General features: G+C 49.9%; 1 protein-coding gene across 2 annotated transcripts; it reads left to right on the top strand.

Moving 5' to 3' along the window:
- Positions 1-585: 585 nt before the first annotated feature.
- DPF2 (double PHD fingers 2) lies at positions 586-14,555 on the top strand. 2 transcript variants are annotated; one of them, XM_036326689.1, is made up of 12 exons: positions 586-732; positions 5,978-6,138; positions 6,536-6,643; positions 6,959-7,122; positions 7,931-8,023; positions 8,164-8,242; positions 8,760-8,801; positions 9,841-9,978; positions 10,104-10,232; positions 10,376-10,488; positions 11,338-11,419; positions 13,257-14,555. In XM_036326689.1, the coding sequence occupies exons 1-12, from the start codon at positions 701-703 to the stop codon at positions 13,331-13,333; spliced, it is 1,218 nt and encodes a 405-aa protein (XP_036182582.1). In that variant the 5' UTR covers positions 586-700; the 3' UTR covers positions 13,334-14,555. The 2 variants fall into 2 exon arrangements, with proteins under 2 accessions (XP_036182582.1, XP_036182583.1); XM_036326690.1 differs by lacking the exon at positions 8,760-8,801.
- Positions 14,556-16,865: the final 2,310 nt, after the last annotated feature.

The following is a 16,865-nucleotide window of genomic DNA, read 5'->3' as shown; positions in this document are numbered from 1 at the left end:
ACTTGGAAATAAGTCAACAGAGATAGGAAGTATAAACAGAACATTGGCTATGAAAAGGTGAAAGAAATGGGGTGATAATTGAAGGCAGACATGGGCTCAAGGAAGGGCTTTGCTTTTTTTTTTTTTAAAGGATACTAAGCCATGTTTGTACACGCATGTGCATGATTCGACAGTGCAGGAGAAATGAGTGGTACAGAAAGGGGGGTAGGTGCAGGAGGGACGCTCAGAACTTGGTGGAGGGGGCAAGAGAAACATGGATCAGCTGCCTCCTGCACACCTCCTACTCGGGATGTGCCCGCAACCAAGGTACATGCCCCTGGCCGGAATCGAACCTGGGACCCTTCAGTCCAGGCCGACGCTCTAACCACTGAGCCAAACCAGTTAGGGAAAGGGCCTGCCAGTCTTGACCAGCCACGCTTTCTCCTTTCTGACCCGGCCAGACCCTCCTCCCCTCCCCCCCTCCTCCCCGCCTCCCAATGGAGAAGGCGGGCTGGAGCGGGCGGCTCGGGGCGCGCGCCGCGTCCGTTGCGCCTGCGCGTCGGGCTCCTCGGCCCCGCGAGCCCGTCCTCCGTCGCTCGCTCTCGAGGGCGCGCGCTCGGACGGCGCCTGCGCAGAGGGACGAGGAAGCTGGGTCCCCGTTAGGTCCCCGCGCCTGCGCTGTGGCTCGGGCCTCCCGGCCTGAGGGAGAGGCGCAGGGAAGATGGCGGCCGTGGTGGAGAATGTGGTGAAGCTGTGAGTGGCCGTTTCTTTCTCTCCTGGGCCGGGCGGTCCTGGAAGGGGCCGGGGAGGAGAGGGTGGCGCGGGAAGGGACGAGGCGAAGAGAGGGACGTGCCGGGAAGGCCGGGTTGCGACTCCCCCGGGGGAGGGCAGCAGGAGAGTCCGGAGAAGACGTTGCGCCTCTTTGGAAACTTGTGGAGGCCCCGAGGGGCACTCGGGAGCCCCCCGCGGGCAGCCGCCCTTGGCGCGGCGGGGCCGTGCGGTCTGAGCATTCCTTCAGCCGGCGGTTTGCAGAGTGTGGCGCCCGTGTTGCGTCCGAGAGACACTGTCCCTAGGTCGCTCCCGAGACGCCGCAGCCCGGGGAGCCTGGCGAGGGCGGCCCGGGACCCACCCGGTCCCCGCGGAGCCGGTCACCGGTCCCTCCCGCTGGCTGCCCGCAGCCGGCTCGGCAGCTCTGCGCGGCTCAGCATCGCGGGACTGTTTTTTTTTTTTCTTTCTCTGAACAGCTGCGTGACGTGGGGGTGGGGGTCTTGGGTATCAGGTCCCCAACACCAAGAGCATCCCCGGGAGGAATGTGTGGAAGAGCCGGGGACGCGAGGGCAGGAACTCGGGAAGGGCTTTGCGTCGGCGCATCCCGAAGCGGTGCCGCCTGGAGCGGCGATGGGCCGGGGTCTCCGCGGTGGGCAGCCCCCTGTGCGGGGCAGGTGGCGGGCAGAGTTCAAGTTCATCGTTGCTGGGGAAACGGAGAAAGGCCGGGAGCTGCGAGTGGCAGATGCGCTGGGACTTGCTTGGACCGGCCTCCTCCCGGAGGAGGAACCTGCATGAGTGTGGAAAGGGGTGCGCGCCGGGGCGGGGCGGGCGGAGCGGCCCCCTTCCGCGGGGCTTGGTGTCTAGCCGGGGCTTTGGGGTGCCGAGTGGATGGATGGCCGGGGAGAGGCTGGGGAACTGTGCGGGGACTCACCGCTTCTGCCTGCCTGTCTGCCTGTCTGTCTGCCTGTCTGCTTGTCTGCCTGTCTGCCTGTCTGCCTGCCTGTCTGCCTGTGTCGGGGGCCGAGCCACTCTCCCCAGGAGCTTTTCAGTGAGAGGAGCTGCCTCTCCTCCCTGCCTGTCTGTCTGCCTGTCTGCCTGCCTGCCTGTCTGTCTGCCTGCCTGCCTGCCTGCCTGCCTGCCTGCATGCCTGTCTGTCTGCCTGTCTGTCTGCCTGTCTGCCTGTCTGTCTGTCTGCCTGTCTGCCTGTCTGTCTGCCTGTGTCGGGGGCCGAGCCACTCTCCCCAGGAGCTTTTCAGTGAGAGGAGCTGCCTCTCCTCCCTCCCTCCCTGCCTGCCTGCCTGCCCCGAGCCTTTTCCTCCGAATGCCTTCCCACTTCCATTAAGCTAAGTGCCTTCTCCTCCTCCTGTGGTTTTGTGTTTTGGGTTTTTTTTACTTGCTTTTAGCTGGATCCCCCCTGCTTTCAGCCGTCCATCCTCCCAACGTTATTGTCTTTCTCTCTGATCTGCCCGCTCCAGTTTCCCCGCGCTCTCTGCACACTGACATGTCCCTCCATGTAGCAACGATGCTGTTGATCTGCCACTTGTATACTTATTTTTCCTGATTCGGATGTTCGTTCTTTCTTTGTCTGCCTTTCTCTTTGTTGACTCCCCCATCCCATGGTAAGGGGAGGTTTTACACCAGTTTCGTGCTTCCCGAAAAAATACAGCTAATACCTTGGAAATCTTACTATACTGGGGGAATGCCAGGCTCGCCTAGATTTTGAGAGTTATATGTAGTGAGATTTTAAACATATATATTTTTTATTTAAGAGAGGAAGGGAGAGGGAAAGAGAGATAGAAACATCAGTGATGAGAGAGAACCATTGATTGGCTGCCTCCGGGCATGTGCCCTTACCAGGAATCGAACCCTGACCTCCTGGTTCATAGGTCGACACTCAACCACTGAGCCATGCTGGCCAGGCTGTAGTGAGATTTTTTTATGTTGAAAGGCTTTCTTCAGGGAAATAGGGTTGCCAACCCTTTTGTGTAGTGTTAGAAGTAAGGGGTTGCCCATTTAAATAGAGCATGACGTCTTTCTCTTTCAAGAGCTGTAGAGATTGGGAGGGTCACCAGCCACTGGTTCCTGAGTACCAGTAATGAGAAACCAACATTGTCTTCCTTGGTTCTAGTTGCAGAGGGCTGTGGATCACAATACATTTTCCTACAGAACTTTCCCTTTATAAGGGGCTTCCATTCTTTCAGTACCATTCCCACCTGGAAAAAAATGCTTTTCCGTAGCTTTTCTTGATCATGGTGTGCCTAGTCTTCTGATAGCTGAGGTTATACATCAAGGTTAGGACTACTAGCTCATCTTTTCTAGCTTACATCTTTTAAAAAAAAAACAAACTTAAATTTGATTTTTAGAGAGAGAGGAAGGGAGTGGGAGAGATAGAAACATCAGTGTAAGAGAGAAACATCAGTTGGCCACCTCCTGCATGCCCCCCATTGGGGATCGAGCCAGAAAACCCAGGCAAATCCAACCTGAGACCATTGGGTGCACAGGGCGATGTCCAACCAATGGAGCCACACCAGCTGGCTCTGTCTTACATCTTGTTCTGGGGGAAGAATTTTCCTATTTATAAATTCTGTGTGCCTCCAAATGTGGTGTCATAATTGAAACAATCTTTAAGATATTTACTAGGGTAAAGTAATAGTAGTAAATATCTGTGGCTGCTGACTAGTTTTGAAACCTGTTAGGTAACAAGATTAAGAGAATTAAGTTAGCTTGAAATTTCTCGCGATAGGACTCAAGTTTTTAGAGCTCGCTCATTCTCTCTTGCTCTGTCCTGATCGGGTCCTCTCTCCCCCCAACTTGTTTTATTCCCACCTCTCTTACTCACAAGACACTTTGTCCCACCTTCTGAAATTTCACTTAACTCATAAGAACTTTGGTAACCATCTCTCACCCATTCCCCTCAAACTGTTCAGCCTCCTTGCTTTGACTTTGCAGCTCTCAGCCAGCCTGGCCCTTCCTTCCGTTTGACTTGCAGTGTCAGTATCAATTCCCATCAGCAGAAACAAAGGAGCTGCTGCCCTCAGCCTTGTTTATCCCGTTTTCCTCTGTGTTATGAGGACGTGGCTGCCTCCTAAAGGCCAGCAAATGTGAGCCTGTTTCATTCCTCCACTCCAACAGAGGTTTATGCCTGCCTCACATTACAGCCACCACAGCTCGCCGAAGCACGCCAGGCTGTCCTGTGGTGTCACTGCCTTGTGTGTGGTGTGACTTTCAATTGCTGGCAACATGCTAAGCTGAGCCTAAGTGGTCGATTGCAGCTGCTCAGTGAAACCCCCCTCAGATTCCAGAAGGGTCTGTTGATGTAGCTCAAGATAGGGACATAAGCAACACAGACTTACTCTGTTCAGCTTTTCATGAGTCTCCTCTCGTGGAATATGTGGGAACTTACCTAGTCCAGCTTCCCGTCTATAGCAGAGGAACTGGAGATCCCATGGTTTGACCCAATGTTCACATTTGATGACTTTTAGCCAAGTCAGGTCTTTTTACTCCCAAGTCAAATCAAGATGCCCAGACATCTTCATTGGTACTGGAGATACTTTGAGAAAGAAGTCATCTCTGCCCTATTTATTTTAAGATTGATCAAATATATAAATATGAATTGTTATCGTTTAAGCTCCAGGGCTAAAGTGCTTATTAAGCCCTAAAGGATGAGAACAACATTGTTTCCATATACATGCTTAGAACCAGATAACCCCTGGCACTGTGCAGTATTCTAGCTTTTTAGACCACTTAAAGGTTTGCCCTTGATTACAATTTCAAATTGAGCCCAACCAGTGTGACTCAGTGGTTGCGTATTGACCTATGACACAAGAGATCAAGGTTTGATTCCTGGTCAGGGCACATGCCCAGGTTGTGGGCTCCATCCCCTGTGGGGGGTGTGCAGGAGGCAGCCAATCAAATATATTTTATTTTACTTTTAATATTTTTATTGATTTCAGAGAGGAAAGGAGAGGGAGAGAGAAAAACATCAATGATGAGAGAGAATCACTGATTGGCTGCCTCCTGCACGCCCCCTGCTGGGGATCGAGCCTGCAACCTGGACATGTGCCCTTGACTGGAATCGAATCCAGGACCCCTTCAGTCGCAGGCCAACTCTGTATCCACTGAGCTAAACCAGCTAGGGCTCTAAGCACATTTTTAAGGAACATGTCCCAATGTATCATATTTTAGGAACAGAAGCACCATTACTATTTACTTTTAATTTACTACACCCATTTTTAAAAATTCGTTATGTGCATATCTCCTAAATTTATATCAACATGAATTAATGTGGGTTTAACAATTCCTTTATAATTTTGCAGTATATAATTTGAGATAACTGAGTGTTCCCTGCAAAAGTAAAGTTGATCATTACTTTCTGCAATTATATGTTCAAAAACAAAGTACATATTGGATGTTGGTAAATTAAAATAATAGCCTTTAAAAAGAGAGAGTAGTTTTCAAGGAAGTTCAGGTTTTTTCAGGTGTTTTTCATGGACCCTAAACTTAGTATCCAGAATTAATAAGTCCCCTAGTCACCTGGTTTTTCTCCCTGGAGGCCTACAGTTTCTTTTTCTCCTCTTTGTTCCATAAATGGTAGCATCCTGTAACACTTCTCAACACCTTACCTTGCTTTTTTTTCCCTTTTTCTAGTTGTCTTGGAGATTATTCAATATCAGTACATGAAGAACTTTCTTCTTACTTTATGGCTAAATAAAATTGCATTTATAGATATACTGTAGTTTGCTAACAATGTTTTAGTAGGTCTCCCAAACCTTGTTGAACTCTTTTCTGCTTTTATAAAAAGGAGCTAACCACTGCTTCTCAGAGTATAAGGGTTAAGAGAAATATATAGCATTTTTTTTCTTATTTCTTTCTTGACCCCTGTTAGAAATAGCATCTTGAGTGCCTCCAGGTTTGGATTCAGGAAAGGCCCAAAATAAACATTAGTTTGTTCTCTTTGTGAATTACACATAAGTCTGATTAGACACATGAAGAAATCATGTGTTCCCAATAGTAATTTATTTGTAAAGTGCCTTTTCTTGTAATGGCTTAGTGAAGGGGCTTGGTGTCCCATGAGGCAGAAATGGAGGCAGATAGAACCAAAGCAACAGTCTCCCAGACCCTTGAGCCTCTGGAGAAGCAAATGGGAAGGGTGAGGGATAGTTCAGCACCTTGTGCCCTGCCCCTCACCCCCAACACACAGACACACTCCTGCTGGTTGTCTTTCCTGCAGCCTTGGGGAGCAGTACTACAGAGACGCCATGGAGCAGTGCCACAATTACAATGCCCGTCTCTGTGCTGAGCGCAGCGTCCGCCTGCCTTTCCTGGACTCACAGACCGGAGTAGCCCAGAGCAACTGTTATATCTGGATGGAAAAGCGACACCGGGGTCCAGGTGAGGGTTCAGACTCAGGAGCACAAGGAGGAAGAAGCTTCCTCATTTTAGGGGTGAGCCGGCTGAAAGGGTTTCCCTACTGCTTTCCACATGGATGGATATGGTCTCCCCATGATTAGAAGCCCAGGGAGGAAGAAGCAGACAGGTTTATACCAGCATCTGGGTTTTCTGCAGGACTGAGGCTGTTATCGGGCTTCTGCAGAGTTCTGTGTTAGCCAAGGCCCCTGAGTTCACATCTGTTTTTCTTTTCTATAAATTACCCCACGCACCCCCGCCCCCGGCATTGCCCATATTCTTCCTTTGCTCTAGAACTCCTGGGGCCTATTCATCTAGAAAGTGTTCGATATTATTTTCTAGAACTGGGTTAGGGCTTGACTTCTCTCTCTTCCTTCCACAGGATTGGCCTCTGGGCAGCTGTACTCGTACCCTGCCCGGCGCTGGCGGAAAAAGCGGCGAGCCCACCCTCCTGAGGACCCAAGACTTTCTTTCCCATCTATTAAACCAGGTAAGCCAACTCCTTCCTGAGCAGGGTCATGGCCTGCTGCATGGTAGGCCTGCTGATCTGTTATATACTAGTCCTAATGCTAGACTGTGAGTATACCAAAATGAATAAGATGTGATCCTTTCTTTATAGAACTCGGTCTAATAGAAGAGACAGATAAACAGATAATTTATGGTGCCAAGTGAATTAGGGTGTCTTGGTTCCTGGGCAGCCAGAGACCAGAAGACAGTGACTGGCCTGTGGCTGGCCTAGCACTCTAGACCAGCGCGGTCTGCTTTCAGCCCTTCTGAGCCTTGCTCATCCTGACCTTGCCTGCAGACACAGACCAGACCCTGAAGAAGGAGGGGCTGATCTCTCAGGATGGCAGTAGTTTAGAGGCTCTATTGCGCACTGACCCCCTGGAGAAGCGAGGCGCCCCAGATCCCCGTGTTGATGATGACAGCCTGGGCGAGTTTCCTGTGACCAACAGTCGAGCACGGAAGGTACAAAATTAACACTTTGGCTAAGGGAGCTTTGATGGTACGGAGCCTTCTCCTCATGAGAGGCATAATCAGAATGGAGGCAAGCTGTAGGCCAGGAGGCAGGCCCCGGAGTTCTGCTGAGTCCCTAATTAGTGCTGGGTACTGACCAGCTTCACTGTCTTTCCCGCTCCTTTCCTTCTAAGTTCAGACTCTCCCTCATTCATCTGTCACAAAAGTTTTTGGGTGCCTGGGGTTACATAAGTGAAATAGACCTGGTCCCTGCCAACAAGCACATAAAACTATACATAAAAATAATAAGAGCTAAAATTACTCCAGGCACAGTATTAAGTGCTTTTCCATCATTTTCTCCAATTTATACAACCTTATGAAGTAGGTACTGTGGTCCCCATTTCACACAGAGAGGCTGAAACAGCAGTTAACAAAAATTCCCCGTAAGTCCACACAGTTAAGAAGGAAGGCTCTAAATCTAGTAAGGGGACCACCGATAAACGTGCTTCCTGGGCAGCAGATCAGAGGCAGGAGAGGGCATGGTCACTTGGGGTGTCGGAAATCTGTATGGGAACGTGGTGGGAAAGGCATTCCAGGCTAGGGGAACAACATGAGTGGCACAGAGGAGGGCGGGCCCAAAACATCGAAGGGAGAAGGGCAGGCTTATAGGGTGTTGAGGGGTAGCAGTGAGGAATGAGGCTAGAGTGGAGAGACCAGGTCACAAAGGAGGTTCTGGTAGCCTTGCCACCGCCTTTGTGGGGGAGCTTTTGGGCGTACATTATTTCTGCCCACCCTAACCCTAACCCTCCTATCCGCTCAGCGGATCCTAGAACCGGATGACTTCCTGGATGACCTCGATGATGAGGACTATGAAGAAGACACTCCCAAGCGTCGGGGCAAAGGGAAATCCAAGGTGAGGGGCCAAGGTGCTGCCTACAGCCTGGGGCAGGGAAGCCTGTGGATTTGAGTGAGATGAGCAGCCACTTCCAGGAGAGTTTAAACTCCTTAGGCCCAGACACCTTAGTAAGAGCATCTTTTTGCTCTTTTTGGCAGGGTAAAGGTGTTAGCAGTGCCCGTAAGAAACTGGACGCTTCCATCCTAGAGGACCGAGACAAACCCTATGCCTGTGACAGTGAGTGCCTCCTGAGTGGGTGGGTAGTCCTTGCCTTGGACCCAGCTCCTGCTCAGGATGTGAGAGGAGGGAGGGCTGTGTTCTTGCTCAGAGCGGTAAAACAAGCCTGGACTCTTGTCCTGCCTGCTGACTGATTTCCTCTGGGACCTCAGGGAGGCCTTGCATTCTGCTACCGGGTGGGTGGGACCTGCATGCTCTGGGAGAGACTTCTGCTGTCCCCTGGGAGGGGAGGGGGCTGGTGAAGGGGCCACACACAGCAGGCAGAATCAGCCTCTTGATAGATGGCATCCAGGTCTGCTGGCCCCAGTCAAGCCAGGGCCCCAGAAGTCCACCACCAAGTTTTTCAACGTCTGTTCTCTCTCCCCCTTTGCTCTGACCTCCCACTCCTGTCCCTCCACCCTGGGAGCACCATCGCCGCTGAGGTTTCTCTCTCGTTTGCTCCGCTTTCCTGCTGCTGCTGCTCCTGTCTCAAGTATATCAAGGCCTTCTTCTCATGACTTTTCTTTCTGTCTTTCAGATAGTTTCAAACAAAAGCATACCTCGAAAGCGCCCCAGAGAGGTAGCTCTCTCAACTTTTCAGACTTTTGGTTTTCCTATCCCTTTTTCCCTCCTCCCTTGTTCCTCTTGCCTTTCTCATCTCCTGTGATGCTGGTTTAAAAATCTCTGGAATGGCTTGGGGATGGGAGCAATGGGCTTCTGTTGTGCTCCAATCCTCAGTCCTGGAAGCTGCCTTTCCCACTGCTTGTGTCCCACAAACTTGCTGCTAGGGCTGCTCAGGCCCACTGCATGGGGTGGCTTCAAAAGCATTATAAGAAACCTGTTACAAACAGATCCCTCTGCTCCCCTTTCCCCCAAACAGCCACTTGGTGGTGAGCTAATGTTCCCATCATCCTGCCAACTCCTCCTCCCATCCTCTTCCCACTCCTTTCCTGCTGGCTCCCTGGCTCTTCTTGGTATCACTGCTCAAAAGTACAAGGTGCCTCGTGGAGATCGCTTTCCATGCTGGTTGGTGGGGTTGGGCAGGGCACTGATTGGTTGGGAGTGTCTTTGAATTTCTTTGGGGGCCAGCTGCCTTGCAGACTCAGTTGAAAGGTTATCCCCAAGAGACCCAGGCCCTAAACCTTTATCCACTGGGCAGAGATGGGCTTCGTGTTATATACGGGGTATATATACGAGCCTCCCTCATTTACCAAGAGGCGGGGGAAAGTTTGGATTATCTTTCTTACCTTTCCTCTCCTCCCTATCATATTGCAAGACTATAGAAATTCCCTTTCCTTCCTGACCTGGAGCTCCCCAGACTATTCCCAGGGCAAGTGGTGATGGGGCCCGGGCTCAGTCTCACAGACAGCTAATGTGGAAGAGTAGAGGTGGCCATGGATTGGGGTTTAGCAGGGAGAAGAGCCATGGAAGCTGGAGCGCCCCAGGGCCCAATGCTCCTGACCAAGGAGAAGCAGCCGCCACTAAAGGCCTGTCCCAGAACAGAGCTGACTGGGGTGGGGTGGTTGTCTCTGCCTCAGGTGGAGCCCACAGCTTAGAGGGAGAGGGATGTGGCACTCTCGGATCCTAATACCTTCCTCTGCAATCTTCTCCCCACTCAGTCTGTGGAAAACGTTACAAGAACCGACCAGGCCTCAGTTATCACTATGCCCACTCCCACTTGGCTGAGGAGGAGGGCGAGGACAAGGAAGACTCTCAGCCACCCACCCCCGTCTCCCAGAGGTCCGAGGAGCAGAAATGTAAGCTGAGGTGTCAGAAGTGGGACAAGCAGGAGTCGGCCTGGTTATGAAAAACCCTCCTTTTGGGGATGGTGAGAGACCTCAAGGCCCCCAGGGGTATCAAAGTTCTTTCTTTCTCACTGTAGCCAAGAAGGGTCCCGATGGATTGGCCCTGCCCAACAACTACTGCGACTTCTGCCTGGGGGACTCAAAAATCAACAAGAAGACAGGACAGCCCGAGGAGCTGGTGTCCTGTTCTGACTGTGGCCGCTCAGGTACTTCCAAGGGCAAGGGCTGCCACAGCCAGCACCCAGTCCCCAAGAGGCTCTTGACTTGTCCAGTGGCTGTCACAGTCAGCCAGGTCACCTCGCCTCTCCCCTATTTCCAGCTCCTGTTTTACTTGCTCCTCCCCCCACAGGGCATCCGTCTTGCCTGCAGTTCACGCCTGTGATGATGGCAGCAGTGAAGACCTACCGCTGGCAGTGCATCGAGTGCAAATGCTGCAACATCTGTGGTACCTCCGAGAATGACGTGCGTGTCCCTGCCCCTCCAAGCACACTCCTCAGCTCTTACTGTTTTTTCCACAGTTCCCTCTAAAGTGAGCTTTCCAGTAAGAGGGGGCAAACTCTGCATGCCCCTCCCCAGCGTCCTGGGTGGAACTTTGTTTGGCAGGTGTTTACTGACAATCTACGTGGTGTCAGACACTGTTCTAGACACTAAGCACACCAAACAAGACAGGCAAGGTCCCTGGTTTCATGGAATTTATATTCTTGTGGGAATAAGCAAGGAAACGACATTTTTATGATGTGCCATGAAGAAAATGAAACCAGTAATGTGGCAGAGAGAAACTGGCTGACTTGGATAGTCAGAGATGGCTTTTCTGTGGAGGTGATGTTGGTTTTGAGGTTTGAATGATACCAAGGAGCCAATCCAAGAAGATTTGAGGTGGGGCATTCCCAGGAATGGAACAGCGAGAGCAAAGACCTCAGGCGAACAAACCAGTGTAGCTGGGTGGAGCCTTCTTGCATTGGAGAGCAGGTAGAAGATGAGATTGGAAGGCAGGATCACCAGGTCTGAGGGTTTAATCAGGGCAGTGATGTGGCATGTCTTATAAAGATAACTTTGCTGCTCTGTGGAAAATAGATTGTAGGGGACACCGGGGACCAGGAAATCAGTTAGGCAGCTGATAGGGTAGAGATGGGCACCAGTGGTTTTCTATGCAGAGATGCCCATGTCTGTCCTTACCTGCCACTTACCTCATCTTTCTGGGAAGTAGCAGCAGTGTCTACATAGCTCTCCTTTCTATCTGTCCCCAGTGGCCTACCTGAGGCCCATCAGTCATTCACCTCCTCCCTTCCTCTTCTGTCGTGCCTTCTCTAGGACCAGCTGCTCTTCTGTGACGACTGTGATCGTGGCTACCACATGTACTGTCTTACCCCGTCCATGTCTGAGCCTCCGGAAGGTAGGTCGCCTGGATCTTTTACTCAGAACAATTATTAGTAACTTGGACCATCACCTGTATAATAGATGAGTTCTCTTATCAGTAATATATCCTTCCAAATTGGGGAGGAGGCACTTTGCCTTCACTCAGTTTAGAATGCTTTCCTAGGATTACAACTTCAAATGTGTCATGATTGCACATAATCACCAGGTCAATGTGCAGACACAACATCAGCAGTCCGAGAGAGCAGACACCGAGCAGAGAACAGTTGCCACAGGAGTGATTTGTTTTCCCCCAGTTAGTCCAGGAAACTCACTCCATGGCTTGTCTGAAGTGATGTTCTGGTACCAGCTCTTTGAACCTGACAAATTGGAGTGTTCATTTCTACCCAGTCTGGAAGGGACTTGAACCTGGAGCCTGAATGGGTCCCTCTGGGCCTTCAATAGTTTGCTTAATAATGCTCCACGTTTATGGAAGCTCTTTGAAGAAACCAGTGATGGCACCAAAAAGTGGCTACCTCTCCACAAGGCCCCTTCCGGCCAAATTTCTGTGCTAAACCCTCCTTTATAGAAACTCATGAGCTTACTCAGATATGAATGCCCAGAAGCTGTTACTGTGCACAGAGGATGTGGGCCAGCATTCCAGGCAAGAGAGTGACTCACTATGTGATGTAAGCTAACTTGTAAGGTCAAATAGTGTTCCTCCCCTCCCCCCAAGAGAAGCAGGCCACTAACAAAGTCTGAGTTTTTAGCAGCTGCTCTTGACATCTGTCATGCTGAGTGTAGAAATCTACTTTGGGGAGAAGTAATGAATTCTGTGTTTTACTTTTTTAACCATAAAGTATCAATTTACTGATAAAATTCTATATTAACTGTAGAAGGCTTTCCTTTGAAGAGCTGCACACAGCAAGGGGTAGGGGGGCGTAGAAGCCATCAGATGGCATAGGCTCTAGGTCAGGGGTTGGCAGACTACCCCACAGCCAAATCTAGCTGCGCCTAGTTTAATCAGCTTTCAAGCTAAGAATGATTTTGTTGTTTTTTTATTTTGAGAGTATGTTTATTAAAACGGGAGACAGTGACACAAAGGAAGTGCTTAGGATAGAAGAGGCAATAGAGCGAGCCTAGGTGCTCTGCATTGGCTCGCTAGAAATGTTATGGAGAAGAAGTGACCCACAGTGGGGCTGCGAGAACTCACTGAAAAGTCAGAGAAAAGGGGGCCTTGGGGACAGAGCGAGAGGGTTAGCCCAGATGAGCTGCCGCTGCCTGTTGCCCCCCTGGTTAAAAATGACTACCTCTCCACAAGGCCCCTTCCGGCCAAGTTTCTGTGCTAAACCCCTCCTTTATAGGAATTCATGAGCAAGTCTTGTGTGGACCTTTAGAGTTTAGGAGAGAAAAGATGCACACTCGAGAGGGAAGAAAAGCATGGGTGTGCTCCAGAGAGAGGAAGGGAGAGAGAGAGAGAGAGAGAGAGAGAGAGAGAGAGAGAGAGAGAGAAACATCAGTGATGAGAGAATCATTGATTAGCTACTTCCTGCACGCCTCCTACTGGGGATCCTGGGCATGTGCCTTGACTGAGAATCGAACCGTGACCTCCTGGTTCATAGGTTAATGCTCAGCTACTGAGCCATGCTGGCCGGGCCTCCAGGTGATTCTTTCATCGCCACTGAGAATTATTTTTCATGGTATTTGAAGACCTAGCAGTTTCTTCCAGTTCAGGATAACTATGAAGTTTTGCTATGCAGAACGTCTCCATCCTGCCTGTAGCCAATCCTGATACCAGAGATGTTGTGTGGGGATTGGAAGGACAGCAGGTTAAGATTGTGTGGGAGCCATCCTAACCCCATTATGCTTCTCTGTAGGAAGTTGGAGCTGCCACTTGTGTTTGGACCTGCTGAAGGAGAAAGCTTCCATCTACCAGAACCAGAACTCCTCTTGATGTGGCCAATTCCCCTGTTCCCCCAAACATCTAGGGCTGTTTCCTCCTCTCTTATTTTTCATAACCATTTTCCCTTCCTCCTCTCTTTCAAAAGTCCAGAGAACCTGGGGGGTGGTGGTGCCAACTTGCCTTTGGCAGCAGCAAGCTAAAGTGACAGCTCTGACTGCTTCTGGCCCCAGGCCTCAGGGAGAACGGAGCAACATATGCCCCAAGGTGTACCTGTGGGCCCAGCTTCTCATGGCTCTCCATGAAGTGCATTCACTTTGCCTGCCTTGGGCCCTGGCCCTGATGATCACAGGTTCACACAGTGTCCACTGAGAAAGAGTGGGAGGAAACAGCTCACTTCTCTCTCAGCTTTGCCTCCACACTGGTCTCCAGGGTTTTCCCTTCCCCCAGGGGTGAGTCAAGCTGGGACCTCTTTACCAGGAGTAGCTGGTAGTGAGCAACTGAGTAAATTGAGGAAGAACTTGCAAGGAGCTTTCCATGCCCTTCCTGCTGCTTAGCCTCACCACCCCCTTCCCTCAGAGTGGCTCTCTGCAGCCTTCTGTTCCTGCTACTGAGGATCCTTTGCCCAAGCCAGTAGGTTCTTGGTCACCCTCTGCGTTCTGCCCTGTCCCATCCGGGGGGAGTAGCAGCTTCACCCTAATTCTTGTGCTTACCTGGCTTACTCTCAACAGATGGTCTCTAGTGACTGCAGCATTCCCCACTCTTGGAATTTCCTATCTTCTGCTTCCCTTCCTTATTCCCTTTGGTTTTATGGGGAGAGGAAGCATCAGGGGTCCAGGCCAGCCGCTTGGGGGTCACAGGGAGATGTTGGACAATGTGCCTGTTTTTTAACTCGATAAAAAAGCCTACCTCCGTAATCCCCTTTTTGTTCTTCCTGGACCTGGGTATTCAGCTCCTGCCCTTAACTGAATTGAGAGTCTCTGCCTCCTGTTCTGTGGATCCTGGGTCCTGGGTCACAGGGAAGCCACATAGACATCCCTTTCTTCCCTTGCACGCTCACTAGCAGCTGGTAAGGTCTTCACACCCCGATAACTCGGTTTTCTGCTTGGTAACACTTACGTAGTGGGAGGGATACTCCATGCTAGGACACCCTGGTGTGGCCTTCCCCTTGGCCATGGGCAGGCCCTCATTCACTGTTGCTTTGGAGTTGTGTCTTTTTTCTTTCTTTAGTTCCCGTATTCTAAACATTAGTACAAATAAACATTTTTACACAGAGCCTTCTACTGAATGGTTTATCTCCTGAATCCCTTTCCTGGTGATGATGGCCACTTCATTCTAAAACAGTCGTGGGCAAACTACGGCCCGCGGCCCGGATCCGGCCTGTTTGAAATGAATAAAACTAAAAAAAAAAAGACCGTACCCTACTATGTAATGATGTTTACTTTGAATTTATATTAGTTCACACAAACACTCCATCCATGCTTTTGTTCCGGCCCTCCGGTCCAGTTTAAGAACCCATTGTGGCCCTCGAGTCAAAAAGTTTGCCCACCCCTGTTCTAAAACTTTCTTAGGACTGTGAGGTCTTTTAATTTTTTTTACTTTATTGATTTTAGAAAGGAAGGACAAGAGAAAGAAACATCGGCATGAGAGAGAAACATTAATTAGTTGTCTCCCGTATGCACCCTGACCAGAGATTGAACCCACAACTTAGGTATGTTCCCTGACTGGGAATTGAACCTACAATCCTTCGGTGCACAGGAGGACACTCCAACTGAACCACACCACCCAGGGCAGGACTGTTTCTTAATGTTTTGAAATACAGCTTTTTCTCCCAAATTAATTTTTTTTTTTTTCCAAATTAAAATTTTTGATGAACTCCACTCTGTGAAGCAGATAGAAAATCGGGTACTTTAATTTCTTATTAAAGTCAGGTTATAACAGTTCCTTGTTATAAAGAACAATGAATTGCCCTAGCCGGTTTGGCTCAGTGGATAGAGCCTCAGCCTGCAGACTGAAGAGTCCCAAGTTCGATTCCGGTCAAGGGCACATGCCTGGGTTGTGGGCTTTATCCCCAGTAGGGGATGTGCAGGAGGCAGCCAATCAATAATTCTCTCTTATCATTGATGTTTCCATCTCCCTTCTTCTCTGAAATCAATAAATATGTTTTAAAGAAAAAAGTTGTCAAGGTTCATCCATGTTACATGTAGCATCTATGAGGACTTTAAAAAAAAAATGAAGTTGTTTTGATTAATACAGAATTTGTAGCCCTGGCAGGGTGGCTCAGTCAATTGGAGCATAGTCCCATACACCAAAAAGATTGCAGGTTCAATTCCTGGTCAGGGCACATATCCTTGGGTGAGGATTAAAAAAACACACAATAAAGTTTGGGTTTAAATCAACTTTAGCATTCTATTTACTTCTGTATTTTGATTGATTTGGAGGAAATTCAGCTAAACTTATATACACAAGTGGTGACAGGTTTGTAACAGTTTACCTTGCAATTTGAGATACTTAAAACGGGGTCCGGAAGCTTATGATGTAAATGAGAGAATGACACAGGAAACCTATTGACATCATGATGGGACACATGAAAGCTTTTCATAGGAGTAATGAGCATGAGCAGAGGCAGCTCAGCCACACGTGCCGGTTCATTTGAGTGCAGTGTGCATGAACTCGGCTGGGATGCAGGACTGCAGCCTTCCTCTGGGCGTGGTTATGTGCAGTTTTCTTTCCCTGAAGCCAGCATGTAGACAGCTTCCATAGTGGATCTTACTAAAGATTTGAATCAATCTGTTACGAACCCTCAAAATACTTTAGGGTTTCCTGGAACAGTCTGAAAGCCCCTGTTACCTAATACAGTGGCCTGGGTCACTGCCGTTAGTAAGCAGGGTGCCCTGGGCTGGGAATTGTGTTAGGACAAGAACGCAGCCTCTGTCCTCACGCTTTCACACGGAAGTAGGCCAGGAGTAGAGGGACTAAAGCAATGATCTTTAGTGGCTGAGTGCCGGGGTCCAACCCCAGTGGGTCCAGGGGTCCCCAAAGGTGTGGACGGAGTCGGCGAAGAAGGAATGACACGGAGACATCGTTCAGTTGATCAGCAGCCTAGCCAGGATCTCTAGCCAGGATCTCCAGCCAAGTTCTGGTCTGGATCTCCAGCGAAGTTCTGGTTAGGACCTCCAGCCAGGTTCTGTGTCCATGTTCTCTTGCTAGGTTCTCCAGGTTCTCCAGCCAGGTTCTGTAGCCATGTTCCCTCGCTAGGTTCTCCAGCCAGGTTCTGTGTCCATGTTCTCCAGCCAGGTTCAGTTACCAGGTTCTAGTCAGGTTCTCTTGCCAATTTCTGTAGTCAGGTTCAGTCCAGGATCTTTTGCCATGTTCTCTCGCTAGGTTCTGTCTTTAGGTTCTGAGGCCAGTTTCTGTCCAGGATCTTTTGCCATGTTCTCTCCAGCGAAGTTCTTCTGTCTCTAGAGAACGTTCTGTGTAGGTTCTGTGCCTAGGTTCTGTCTTCTTCTGGTTCTGTCTTCTTACATCTGTATTTATACCAGTTGGTTCCAATCCTATCAATCTCTATTTCAAAGGTTAGGGCGTT

The sequence above is a fragment of the Myotis myotis genome, unplaced genomic scaffold (assembly GCF_014108235.1).
Source record: "Myotis myotis isolate mMyoMyo1 unplaced genomic scaffold, mMyoMyo1.p scaffold_m19_p_10, whole genome shotgun sequence".
In the NCBI taxonomy this organism is placed as follows: Eukaryota; Metazoa; Chordata; class Mammalia; order Chiroptera; family Vespertilionidae; genus Myotis; species Myotis myotis.
Note: the sequence above shows the minus strand (reverse complement) of the source record. Positions and strands in the feature narration are given on the sequence as shown.